General features: G+C 44.1%; 1 protein-coding gene across 5 annotated transcripts in view; it reads left to right on the top strand.

Moving 5' to 3' along the window:
* Positions 1–13,510, top strand: part of ABCA1 (ATP binding cassette subfamily A member 1) — a 99,482-nt gene extending 85,972 nt beyond the window's left edge. For all 5 annotated transcript variants that reach the window (XM_068926689.1, XM_068926684.1, XM_068926688.1 and 2 more), the window contains exons 37-50: positions 1,074–1,251; positions 2,241–2,356; positions 2,444–2,588; positions 3,912–4,035; positions 4,689–4,818; positions 4,927–5,047; positions 5,243–5,305; positions 5,811–5,917; positions 6,335–6,476; positions 7,802–7,936; positions 8,715–8,818; positions 8,946–9,038; positions 9,226–9,469; positions 10,141–13,510. In XM_068926689.1, coding sequence (XP_068782790.1) covers positions 1,074–1,251; positions 2,241–2,356; positions 2,444–2,588; positions 3,912–4,035; positions 4,689–4,818; positions 4,927–5,047; positions 5,243–5,305; positions 5,811–5,917; positions 6,335–6,476; positions 7,802–7,936; positions 8,715–8,818; positions 8,946–9,038; positions 9,226–9,469; positions 10,141–10,281 — 1,843 coding nt within the window. In that variant the 3' untranslated portion in view covers positions 10,282–13,510. The remainder of the gene's footprint in view (positions 1–1,073; positions 1,252–2,240; positions 2,357–2,443; positions 2,589–3,911; positions 4,036–4,688; positions 4,819–4,926; positions 5,048–5,242; positions 5,306–5,810; positions 5,918–6,334; positions 6,477–7,801; positions 7,937–8,714; positions 8,819–8,945; positions 9,039–9,225; positions 9,470–10,140) is intronic.

Genomic DNA, 13,510 nt, shown 5'->3' with positions numbered 1-13,510 from the left:
TGTTAAACTCTAATACTTAGACATTCTCATCGCTGGGAACTCTAGTTTATCTCTGATCTCTCACGCAACCTGACTAACCAAAGCACTGGCTTTTCCAAGGCTCCAGATATCACTCACGGTTTCCAGTAGCTGGTGCGAACACGATCAGCTTTGTTAAACAGCCTGCCCCACTGCTTTAGCACTTCTGTATAGTCAGTAAATTGTCAGTAAATTTTCAGTAAATTTTCCTCCAAGGAGTTAGAGATACCTGTAGACAGTTTCTTTGCAGTGGTCACAGAGCTAAAGGGAACCTGTTTGCAATGTAAACGTGGCTCCTTGTTTCTCGCTGCTGTGGAAGCTTTCTGCATCTCTGAGCCCCTCTAAGCTCTCTGTAATTTTTAAGAACCAGTGCAAATCCCTGACGTTCTTCTTGAGGAATTTCAGCTGTTAACCCCTCCTTTCTCTCTCAGCCATACCCAGAAAGGCTGGAGGAACCTGGACTCACCAGGGATGTGGTCACTCTCTTGTCCCAAGGTGTCACCACTTCACTGAAAGCCATTGATGGGTCCCGAACAGTTTTGTCCACTGTCCTACCCTGGGAGGCATGCAGTAATGCAGAGGGCTTACTCCGTGCCACTGAGACACTGACTGTTCCGCCACTGTCACAGCCTGGGCTCGTAAGCTACATAGGTAGGATGTATATAGGTACATCCTTCAGATTTTCTAGCAGAGCAGTGGCAGATGAGAGGCAGAGATACCTTTAAACTAAAAAAAAATACACATTAAGTGGGAAATAAAGTAACAGAGGGTGGTGATAAGAAAGGCAGAAAGTGGAATGTCATGCTGAAATCACCAACTGAAGATCTCCAGGTTGTGGCACAGTCCTTGAAATGCCGATAGGCTGTGCATGCTCCTGTTGTTATTCACTCAGCTCTGCAGTTAATATAGCCTGGTGCTGTCATCCTTCACCCTGAAAAATAAGGGTAGGAGAACGGGACCCAAATTCTGCACTGCCCTGCATGAGCTGCCTCGCCTCATCTCAAGGGAGCGAGCACCAGCATACAAGCACTTTGCTTCTGTTTTCTTTTGTGCAGGATGACCACGTCCGTGGATGTCCTCGTCTCCATCTGTGTGATCTTTGCCATGTCCTTTGTTCCTGCCAGCTTTGTGGTCTTCCTCATCCAGGAGCGGGTCAGCAAGGCCAAACACTTGCAGTTCATCAGTGGTGTGAAGCCAGTGATCTACTGGTTGGCCAACTTTGTCTGGGATATGGTAAGGGCTGGACAAGAGAGGCTGTTTCATGAAGGGTAGTGTGTCTTCCTGTGAGAATGGTTGGGTCTGAGGAGGAACATGGTTCCCTTCAGCATGGTCGAGGAGGTGGAGCATTTCTTTCTCTGCACAACTGGTCAGCTTTGGCATAAGCCAGGACAGCTACCACAGCTGTGCCCACTGTTCTGTGGGCAGTTAGGCACGGACGTTCTTTATAGGGGTATTGAAAGGCAAGCATTTTCTCCTTTAGTGTAAATATCATGGTGAGGAATGCGTGGTACGACAGTGCAATTACTGGAGGCTAGTGGAGGAACTGAGATGTGAACCTGGGAACCAGTTATGCTGCTGAACTGCTGGGAGACCTTGAGCAAGGCTTTTCCCCTCTGCATCTGTCAGTTTTCCCTAAAACACTTGTCTTTTCATTTCCGGTAAGGATGTCAAGGTAGGGACTGTCCTCCCTTCTGTTTGCAGGATGTCCATTGCACTAAGGTGCAAAATGCAGGAAGGGCTAATGGACACCACATTAGTGCAGAGAATAATGACTGTGCTTATGCCTTCTGCATGTATGCCTTCTTGCCCTCTTTCTTAGGGCAGTGTGGTTCACCCTGGTGGGACAAAGAACGCTGGTCAGAGGATATGGAGTGATTGTAAGCTCCATCATCGGCATTTATGATGTCACTTTAAAATACTGGCCCTCCCAAATAATGTTTGCTTCTGTAGCCACTTGTTCTGCGCCATTCAAAGCAGGCTCTTGCAACCTGTGGTGTCCAAAACCTTTGTGAATCTACTGACTACTTCTGTAGGAACCAAAAAATGGAAATGCATGTTTAGTACACTGCAGTTTATATGCAAGACACTCCTAAAAGAGTCTCCCATTGGAAACAGTTCTGAAAACACTGAAGAATGTTGAAAAGCACTGGTTCAGAGAAGAAAGATACCTTTGATTTTGCCTTCTGGAAACAAATCTGAAGCCATTATCTTTCACCTTCCAGTGCAACTACATTGTTCCAGCGACGCTAGTTATCATCATCTTCATCTGCTTCCAGCAGAAGTCCTATGTGTCCTCCTCCAACCTGCCTGTGCTGGCCCTCCTTTTGCTTCTCTATGGGTAAGGGACTTTTCCTCACAAGGCTGACTGGGGAGGCCTTAGACTTGGAAAGTGCTTGTCTGATGTTGCTGCCTTTCCTTTTGCCAGGTGGTCTATCACTCCTCTCATGTACCCAGCCTCCTTCGTGTTCAAAATCCCCAGCACAGCATATGTTGTGCTGACCAGTGTGAACCTCTTCATTGGCATCAACGGTAGTGTGGCCACCTTTGTCCTGGAGCTCTTCACCAATAACGTACGTTTCACTTCATAAGTTTGGTACTGCCTGTGCCACCAGCAGCTAGTTCTATGTTGTTGCCATGTTGCCCTTAGCAGCCAGCTCCCCAACAAAGCTCGTCCCCAGCCTTTACACACTAATTAATGCAGGAGCTTAAACTAGGTTCTGGTGGAAATGGGTTAAAGTCCATTTCAGCAATGTTCACAGAATGGTTGAAGTTGGAGACGCCTCTAGAGATTGTCTAGTCCCGCCCCGCTGCTCAAAGCAGGGTCAGCTAGAGATGGTTGCCCAGGACCTTATTTAGTCAGGTTTTGCGTATCTCCAGAGATAGAGACTCGGCAACCTGTTCCAGTGTTCAATCACCCTTAGAGTGAAAAAAAGTTGATTTTTTTTCCCGTATGTTTAAATGGGATTTCCTGTGTGTTCTCGATGAGAGACAGTCTCTATCTAGTACAGACCATTTCAAGCATCCGATTTAGCTGCCCTCAGTCATGCCTTTAGAGGTGGATACCTCTTCACTGGCTGTGCTGGGAACATATGCATCTCGATCAATTTTTTTTCCAAGGCCAGATGCCTAATAAGGATGGTGCAAATTCCCCTCATCCCTGTATGCAACATGCTTATCAGGTCTAGTTTGGCACATACTGATGGGGAGTGCTCTGTGTGGAGGTAGGGTGAGGGATCCTGTGGGACTAACCTGTCTATTGTGTAAGGGTGAGGAGGCAGTCCGTGGTGATGGTCCCTTCTGTGCCCCGGCTTGTCTTAATTCAGTAAAAACATGTACATGCTTGAAGTTAACTGGCCTATAAGAATAGAAACCCTTCTTCAGGTTGCTCTTGGTCTGACCCCTGGGCTGGCTAGTTAACAAAGCCAACACATGTGTTTGCTTGGGAATGGGAGACAAAAACTGGAAGAAAACTAAGGAGGACGGTTTCGGCATCCCATACTGGCTTGACATTAGCTAGGGAATGGGCTACCCACAGGCCCTGAAATGGCTTGTCTGTGCAAGCACAGCTTTCTTCCTCCTCCTCAGCCTGTGGCTTTTCTGTACGTGTTCATCATTTGCAGAGTGCGCCTTTTAGACTGTGAGCCTTTAGAGGGATCTCTTCTTTGGTATCGTTTGGGTTTTTTTTTTTTTTTTGTATTAATAGCATCTTGAGCAGAGCAAGAGCAGCACTGACTGACCAGAAGAGCCCTTACACTGACACTTAGGGGAGCATTTCTAATCCTTGAGTTTTTGCTGGGTTGCAATGTTGGGGTGGTCACTCACAGCCCAGGTCACACTCGGCAGATGCTGACTGCTCCCTGCTGCTCACTGGCGCTTGGTTTTGTCTTTAACAGAAGCTGAACAACATCAATGACATTCTGAAGTCAGTCTTCCTCATCTTCCCCCACTTCTGTCTGGGACGGGGACTCATTGACATGGTGAAAAACCAGGCTATGGCTGATGCTCTGGAGAGGTTTGGTAAGTGAAGTTGTGTAGGACAGACATAGTGGCCTGAACAGAACAGAGAAAGGTTGAGTCTGCCCCAGATGAGCACCGCTTTGCTCCTCTGAATTATCAGTATCTGAAGGTCCTCAGTTTGCAGCACAGAGATCTGATCACAGCTGGCAGGTCTTCACAGCTGTCCCATTCAGGTTGTTACGAGGACCGAAGAGAGTCTGGCAGTTAGATCCCCAGAATTTTGAGTTATTAGAGGCATTAATTAAAAATATATAAAAAGTAAGCTGTATAGATGAGATCATTAGGCTGAACAAAAGGAGTGGCTGAGATTCTGGAGAGCTGGATTTTTTCCTGGGCTTTATGGCTAGTGCCAGGCATAAGTCAATCTTCTGTGCTTCACTAGCTTCTCTAGAAGATAGGCCAGCTTTTCTTTGGCAGACTGCAAACTCTCTAGACCTCAGTCCCCTCTTTCTAAGAGCATGTGTCCAGTTGCAGCTTTGCCGCAGTAAGAAATATGCACCTAGCCGCAAATGCCGTGTGCGTGGCCCATCGCTTCTTTCCTCCCATGTGCTGCTCTGCAGTTGGCTCAGTGCCCAATGTGCTGATTTCTGCAGGAAGAAGTGCTAGCCTGTTGCTCTGGAAGGGTGACTGTACTCTTTGTCTCACCTTGGCAGGAGAGAATCGTTTCGTGTCCCCTCTGTCATGGGACCTAGTGGGGAGGAACCTCTTCGCCATGGCAGTGGAGGGTGTAGTCTTCTTCCTCATCACCGTGCTCATCCAGTACAGGTTCTTCATCAAACCCAGGTGCGTTGTTCTGCTCCACTTTACCGCTGCAGGCAGGTGAAGTTTTCCTTGCCGTGAACTATGGAGGCTCTGTCTTCTGTTAATGCTTCATCATGTTGCCCTCTGCAGGCCTGTCTATGCCAAGCTGCCTCCTGTGAATGATGAAGATGAAGATGTAAACAGAGAGAGACAGAGGATAATTAGCGGAGGAGGACAGAGTGACATCTTGGAAATCAAGGAGCTGACCAAGGTGACTGCAAAAGTTCTGTATTTGTCTCCAAGTGTTGCTGGCCTAGACCCATGCAGTTCACCACGGGCCTCATTCATACGAGTTTAGTGGGATCAAAACAGGAGCATGTTTGGATTGTTGAACATGTGTGGCTCTTTAGTTCTCTTTCCTACGGTTGTTCTCTTTTTTTTTTTTTTTTTTTTTTTCTGGTTTCAGATTTACAGAATGAAGCGAAAGCCAGCAGTTGATAGGATCTGCATTGGAATCCCCCCTGGAGAAGTACGTTTACGTGTCATACTCATTGCCTTGGTATTGCTTCAGTATTTAAGAGCAACAAAAAGGACAGCATAGAGTGAAATCAGAAGTAGGTGATAATCTTACAATTAACAGGATGGCCTGGTATAGTTTAAACAGCTTCTGGATCAGTCCCTCTCTTATTTTGAAGAGGATGCTGAATTTCTCAGTGTCTGGGACCAGAGGCCAAATAATAGCACCCTCCAAGGTTTGGCACAGATATACTATGGTGGCCCTGCAACAGTACATGGGCTCAGAGAGGTGGCATCACAGTTTGTTCCTTCTCCCAGCCCAAAGATTTATGCTTGAAATGAGAGGTTAGAAGTTTATTCTGAAAATGCACTGAAGAGGAACCTTTAAAAGCTGTGAGAATTCAGGCTTTGCTGAAGGGTCAAGCTTGTTCCCTCCTATCTCACACATCCTGGTCAGCGATGGAAACGCTGCAGTTGAATCCTGTTCTCAGACACGCTGTGTTCTTCTACATCCCCAGTGCTTTGGGCTCCTGGGAGTAAATGGTGCTGGCAAGTCATCCACTTTCAAGATGCTAACTGGTGATACAGATGTGACAGGAGGAGACGCTTTTCTCAAAGGAAACAGGTGAAAGACCATGCATCTTTCCTCTGCTTTGTGTCAGATAAAATCCTTGGCTGTTTTCTCTTCCAGCTTTCGTAGCCTTTGTTCCACTTCCAGCAGGTGTAAACTCTGCCACACTTTTGCCTTTTTGAACTGTAGGCATCTGATTCGGGTCTTTGCTGAGTCTGGTAAAGTGCTTCAGTTGCTTTAGAAAATGGATTTAATCTGATAGTCTCTTTTGAATACCTGCATCCATCGTGTTTAAAGGTTACGTTTTAAAACAGTGAATTTGGCCCATACAGACTTTTAGGATCCTGTATTTTTTTTTTTTTTTTAGAACAGGGATTCCAAAACCACTGATTCATTTTCTTTCTTTTATTACCTAAAATGGCAGCGTGCACTCTGTAAAATCCTATAACAAAGGTAGTTTTTCTCTTACAGTATCTTGTCCAACATCCAAGAAGTCCACCAGAACATGGGCTACTGCCCGCAGTTTGACGCCGTTAATGAACTGCTGACGGGGCGAGAACATCTGGAGTTCTTCGCGCTCTTGAGAGGGGTTCCGGAGAAAGAAGTCTGCAAGGTAAAGGAGATGAAGAGGGGAGTGTAGACTACTGCTGTGACCCATCATTCCCACTAACATGTACACTCCCTAGGCGCACACACACAGTGCAATGATAATCTGGACAGCTGATGCAGATATCCCCCCTGCATGGCCCCCTTTTCTTCCAGGGCAAACTAAAGTGGTGGCTCTGATTTTTTTCTCAGTGCTGCCCAGCAAAATGTTCTAGATATAAGGGCAGACATTTTAGGTCATGCATTATCTCAGTGGATGCACTTTCTCACTGAATGATTTGTTTTCTGTAGAAGTTTAAGGGCTGAGGAGCTGCAGTTCATGCTGAGCCTCACTTACTGTCAAGAGTTAATTCTCCAAAGTCATAGGGAGCAAATGTATAATAGAACATAACAAAAGCCTCGTGGTGGCTGTTACATCTTTCCAAATGATCCCTCTGTATCATTAAAAATACTACTGTTTCAGCATCTAGCATGAGGTTACACTGAAAAGTCTTTAGGCCATTAGTAATGATCACTGTCAGTATAATATAGCTCCCTGCTCAGTGCCGCTTCCTTGACCTAGCGAGCAGTTTTCATCATCTCCATCCTGGGCACTGCAGAACGTGAACTGCTGTAGGAAAGAAGGTGACATATATGCACCTGATGCTTTGGGTGGGGCCAGACCTGGTGCCTAGGGTATGCCCAGGTAGCAAGAATCCCTCTATGAAACTAAGTGATGAGAGCCCTGCAAGCTCCATGAGGGCCTCAGGCACCTTCCTCTGCGCTATGGTCCTCCAACCCCATGTAAAAAGGGCCCTAGTGCCAGGTGTGATCCAAGTAGTAATTGAATCACCTCTGTTACACGCTTTTTAATGTCCAGGACATTCATGCCTGCCTATTGGCAGGTTTGCTAATACTGCTGAGTGACAAACCAGGTCCTCCCCGCCGGCTTGAAGGGCTCAGGAACACAATGGAGTTGCCGTGTGTAAGCAGTGACTGCATGCCTCCTGCTAGCCCACAGCAACTGGAAAGCTAGCTGAAGACAATGCGAGAGAGGCTGCAGTTACGCAGGCGCTGCAAGGAGCACTACGATGGTAGTTGCCATGCTTCAGCTGATGTGCAGTAGCTCATCAAGCTACAGCCACTTGATCATCTGGGTGCCCAGAGGCAGGATTTTGCGTATCCTGATCTAAAGGTGAACAAGGTATTTCAAAACCCAGATCCATGCCAGAGTAGCACCTGGGATGAGTGGCCCTTCCCAAAAATCTTGTAAAACCAAAGCTTGCAAGGAAAACCACACTGCAGAGATGCTGCTGTGCTCGATTCAAGAGGGTGTTGTGTTGTCTCCTGCAGGTTGGTGAATGGGCAATTCGGAAACTGGGCCTTGTGAAATATGGAGAAAAATATGCAGGGAACTACAGTGGGGGAAACAGACGCAAGCTCTCCACAGCGATTGCCCTCATTGGGGGGCCACCTGTGGTATTCCTGGTGAGTTGGCAACATTTGCTTGTTAACGTTTTCCACTGAAAAATAGAAACCAGGTTTGAGTGAAGACGGGATGGGATGCTTCATGGCGAGCTAACATTTAAAACATCATTAGTCACTTAAATGGGAATAAAGAACATATACGACTAAAGAGTCCCTGTTTAAATGTAGGGTCAAAGTATAGCATGCCTGCAGGCCTCTGTTCCTGCAAATTTGCGGCAGAAGCGGGGACCTCAAGCGTGTTGCCAAACTACCAACTTCTAGAGCATCTTCAGCACCTGAACACCACTGCTAAGATTTCTATACTTACAAAAAGCTACGGCTTTCCAGAATGTTTAGCTTTTGTGACAGCAAATCTTACTGCCTACAAGAATCAGCCCTGTGTTTCTAATAATTCTGTGAAAGTTGGAAATAAAGGTTTTATGATTCTTTGGAAAAACGTAAGGATTACTGAAGTTCATAGCGTAGGAAAAATGGTCTAATGATCTCTTTAAACTTCAGGTAATTGAATTTAACTTGTTTTAGAACTGCATATTTCAATGTTATAATTGCAGAATAAGCAGTGCTTCTCAATTCTTTAGTAGATTTTACCTCATTTAAAATGTGGAGCATAAATTATTTTTCCATTCTGGAGAAACAAGAATAGAAGTACTCAAAGCTTGTTTCTAGCGTTCCGCTTCTCCAGTATGCGTAATGGGAACGGCCAAGACATTTCAGAGATTAGGGTATTTATCAGTAAAGTGTAACAGCCAAAACCTGGTTTGTCATGGGTGTTTTGCAGGATGAGCCGACAACAGGCATGGATCCCAAAGCACGCCGTTTCCTATGGAACTGTGCTCTGAGTGTCATCAAGGAGGGGAGATCAGTGGTGCTCACATCTCACAGGCATGTAGCAATTCAGTTGTGTCATACCCCTGCTATTGCATCCACTGGGGTTGGATGCTCAAGTTGCTTCAGCTGCTCTGCTGTTTGGTACTGCTTGCGGTACTAATGAGGTTACTTCTGCTTACAGCATGGAAGAATGTGAAGCACTGTGCACACGAATGGCGATAATGGTCAATGGGCGGTTCAGGTGCCTGGGCAGTGTCCAGCACCTAAAGAACAGGTAACTATTTTCTTTCTACTTATCCCACAGAGTTGTCGGTATTTTTAGGGAGATACAAACAGATCAGTCTTGCTTTCATGCACAGCATTCCTATTGCTTTCAGGCTACAGAAGAAGCTGCAGGATTTTAAGTTGCACTTCTTTTGCAAAGCCACTTACTTAAACTGTGCTGGCCCTCTTGTTTGCAGATTTGGAGATGGTTACACCATAGTGGTGCGAATTGCAGGGGCAAACCCGGACCTGAAGCCGGTGGAGGAATTCTTTGGGCTTGCCTTTCCTGGAAGTGTCCTGAAGGAAAAGCATCGGAATATGCTTCAGTACCAGCTTCCTTCTTCACCATCTTCCCTGGCCAGAATATTTAGCATCCTCTCCCAGAACAAAAAGAGACTCCACATAGAAGACTACTCCGTTTCTCAGACCACACTTGACCAAGTAAGTTACTAGTAGCCTGTGTGCCAAAAGTTCCTTCCAGTGCAATAGGAGTAACTCCAGCAACTTACTGGCCCTATCTTATAAATGCATTTCAGCAAACTAGAGCCTAACCTTTATGGCTAAACAAAGGGATGAGGTAGGCATGAGCAGGTCAGTCAGTCAAAATCTTTGAAAGAAAGACTTGCACTCTGCAGCATCTTTGGGAATTCTTTGTGTACTCTGGGCTAGATTTTTTAAAATTTGTTTATTCTCCCAGAATGGCTATTCTTGCACAGCTGATCAAGCCCACCCTTTATTCCTGTGCTGATAATTTTGTCCATCAGTGAAGGCAATGCAAATTTGTCAGGATATGAAAACAGGTAAATTACCAGAGGGAACTAATTCACAGTGACTGCTGACTCTTCTCCCCCACAGAATATTCAAGGTAACTTGGGAAACTTTTTTAATGATGAAACGAGAAATTTCTCTTCCTTTATCACGTGATTAGAAGATTTGTTAGGCAGATGCTTTGGAGAATTAGAAAGTATTGCAACTTGTTTATGGAACCAAAACCCTCTTCATTTCATAGGCAGTACTGATCCCCAGAACTAGCCCAGAAAGGCCCACTGTATAAAATGCCACGAACTAATCAAATTCTAGAGTGATTTGTGACATGGCCTTTTCTCTTACAGGTATTTGTAAATTTTGCTAAGGACCAAAGCGACGACGACCACACTAAGGACCTGTCATTGCACAAAAACCAGACTGTGGTAGATATTGCAATCCTTAATTCCTTTCTGCAAGATGAGAAGGTGAAAGAAAGTTGTGTGTGAGCCAATTTCAGCAGAGGAATGATGAGCAGAATGCGGACTGCCTTGGCTGGATACAATACTCCCAAGGAAGAAGCTAGAGAAAAAGAAACTGGACGCTCTACTGATAACCATTCAATGCAACGCAATTCAATGCAATGAAAACAAAATTCCATTACAGAGGCCATGCCCCATGGAGTCGTCGTCTTGTACTGTTCTCAAGTGAAAGACTTGAAGTTAGCTCATTACAATATAACTCTGTGAAGCTGTGGTAAAGCACCCACCAGATGCTGTGGGCTTTCAACCATACTGAATCTTGTCCTATACAGTATATTTTTACTAGGGTTGCAAAAATAGTTCATTGAGGATTCATGGCCAGTGGTTATTTATTGATATTTTAAAGACATGCATGTTTTACTCTTGGAAACATTCATGTCAAGAATGGGGATTCCTTGGTGCTAAATCCATTGCTGGCAATGAATGCACCAAAACAGTCAGTGGCAAGAAAAGTCACCAAACAACAGTGTTGTGGCCTTATTTTGTGAAAAGTGACCTGACCAGCTGCTTTTCCTGGACTGGTGTAGGTCATATGGGGATAAATCTGAGGCCACAAAGCTGTACTGTGCAGATGGGTTGTATGGACATGATGACCTGTCTCTTCTCATCTACTTCAGTGAGTGGTGATATGCAGAAATGTGAACCCTGCAAATACACAGGATTGTCCCACCAGCATCAAAACCAATAACCTACTCTGACTAGGTTTTTTTGTGTAGTTAAGTACTCTCTTGCTCCTTTGGAGGTACTGCAGCAGCTGCATGAACACCTAGTAGAAGGAAGTGGGTGACAAGCAGATCTAGGGTTTGGACCACAGCAGCAAACTCACTGGTTATACAAGCTGCTAATGCCAAGAGCAAATGCTAAACCATGAGACATCACTCAGATATGTAATGTCTGCTCTTTAACCCCTGCTTTGCATCAGAAAGGTACCCATCATCTGAAGTTATTGCTTAGCACAAGCGTGTTGCCATTTTTGGCTTTGCCAGATAAAACTAGATACAAGATGTAGATTTTTTTTTTTTTAAACAGTATTATTTATATGATATTAAATAGATAGGTAGCATAATTAGGGATTTAAAGTGCTTTCAGTTGATCTTTGTAGCCACAGTATTTCTTTACATTATGCCTGCAATGCTTGCTCTCCTTCTCTCCATTCAGTGATAGCTACGTTCATGATCTGCCCAAGTTCCAGACTCAAGCAATCAACCACTATCTGGAATTACTGTTAAGTTGTTCACCTAGAATTTTCCTGTTTGGAAACTGATATAACATTAGATTAATGTGCAAGTTTCTACTTCTGTAGTGCAGTGTAGTTTCAGTCATTAGGTGACCCCTAACTGGAGAATATACCCTTATTCATGTGAGAAAATGCTTCAGTAAAATTTCCTTTGAAGAACAAGGTAGTTCAAAGTAGTAGTGCTACAATTACATTGATCAATAATTTTTTTTAAGTAAGTTTTACAAAGCCAGAAGAATATTAGAGGGGAGACTGTGCTGAGGACAACCAATTCTTCTTTAGCTCGTACAGCAGTCATGGGGGAGTGTGCTTGCATTAATATGCTTATGAGTACACATACATGAACATACCTGCATTTTGCTTCTACATTCAGAAATATGTTCAGTAATATGGTTTGAACCCAACAGCTGGGTTATCCCGGTATGTTACGCCTTTGCCTTAAATAGCTGTTCAAGTTCCACACTAGTTCTTAACGCTACTCCACCAGGAGTATGATTTACCGACCATTTTCTTCTCTAAACGCCTGCAGCAGCCCAACAAACAGTGAAAGGGCTGGAATGAGCCTGAAGAGGGGTAATTACATATTTCTGGATGTAGCTGGTAACACTGACCAATTCAGCATTTTTAATATATAAACAGTGAAATATTTTGCGCAAGTCCCCAGGTCCCAGTGGATCCTGCCTTGGGATAAAGTATGAGCTTCCTACAGCTCTGCTAAAGTGCCTTTTTCATATGTATATTTTTTTTTTAATGAATGGAATATATTGCTAAGGGAGGGAGAAAGGAGAGAGAGAAATGGGGATTGGCATACCTCATTTAAAGCATACTCTGTTACGATCTTTATGGCATCCCCACCCCCGATGCCGAGTATAGGGTCTCATATATATATATATATATATATATATATATGTATACACACACACACACACACACACACACACACACACACTAGACTTTGAGGCGCATTACTAAACGGTTGGGCTAATCCTACAGCCGTGGCTTCTCTTTAACCGGCTGCCTGCTACGATATCAGTAACATAAAGAGAATATACCTGTTATGGGTATCAGTGAAACAATTGCATGTATTGAAGACGCATTACTGCTAAAAATCATGATCACAAATCAGAACGACGTCACAATCTCTGCATAGAGACTGCAACAAAAGGCTTAAGTTTTGCAGAGCACAGAACTAGCATCGTAGAATGAGAGTGAGTTACAGGAGGATTAAGATTGGGTCCAAATAGGGGGCTTTGTAACTGCTCATGTAAATGATTAATTTAGCAGGAAACAACAGTTACATCTTAAGCCTTTTTCTTTAGCCTGCCAAAGAAGAGATTCTTAATTCCTGTTGCCCTATGACTGTGAACTATTAGTTCATGACTCTCTGGTCCCTTTTGTTCTTAGCCATACTGAACACAGACAGCATAATCCAGCTCTCACATGCTGATTAGTTACTGAAATAATTTCTGATAACCATTTCCCCTACCCTAATAGTTGTGCATCAGGAAAAATCACCTGACTCACATACCATATGATTATGAACCACTCTTGATAACGAAACTGCACTGAGGTGTTAAACTTATTCTAAACATTGCTCCTGTTGAAATGTTGCATTCCTCTTTGTAGTGCGTTTGTATTTCAGTAAGGAGTTGTATTTTTCCCCATGGTTAAACTATCACTTTGTGCTTATCCTCTCCCCTTGAATTATAGTTGGTCCTTCATTCCAAGCACTTTATGCTATGTGTAATGGGATCTATTTTTTGCACTGGAATATCTATTAACTTTGCAAAATCTAGAGAGATTTCACAACTGAAATTTCTGAGTTAAATCCTTAAATGGACATTTTCATTAAAAGCAAAAAATATATATTTGTATTTGCTAATAACTGTTTATGTGAAGTATTAAAAGGCACTCTAATTGCCTTGTATTAAGTCAAAAAATAAAGCTGTTATGGCACCA

The sequence above is a fragment of the Struthio camelus genome, chromosome Z (genome assembly GCF_040807025.1).
Source record: "Struthio camelus isolate bStrCam1 chromosome Z, bStrCam1.hap1, whole genome shotgun sequence".
Lineage (NCBI taxonomy): Eukaryota > Metazoa > Chordata > Aves > Struthioniformes > Struthionidae > Struthio > Struthio camelus.
Note: the sequence above shows the minus strand (reverse complement) of the source record. Positions and strands in the feature narration are given on the sequence as shown.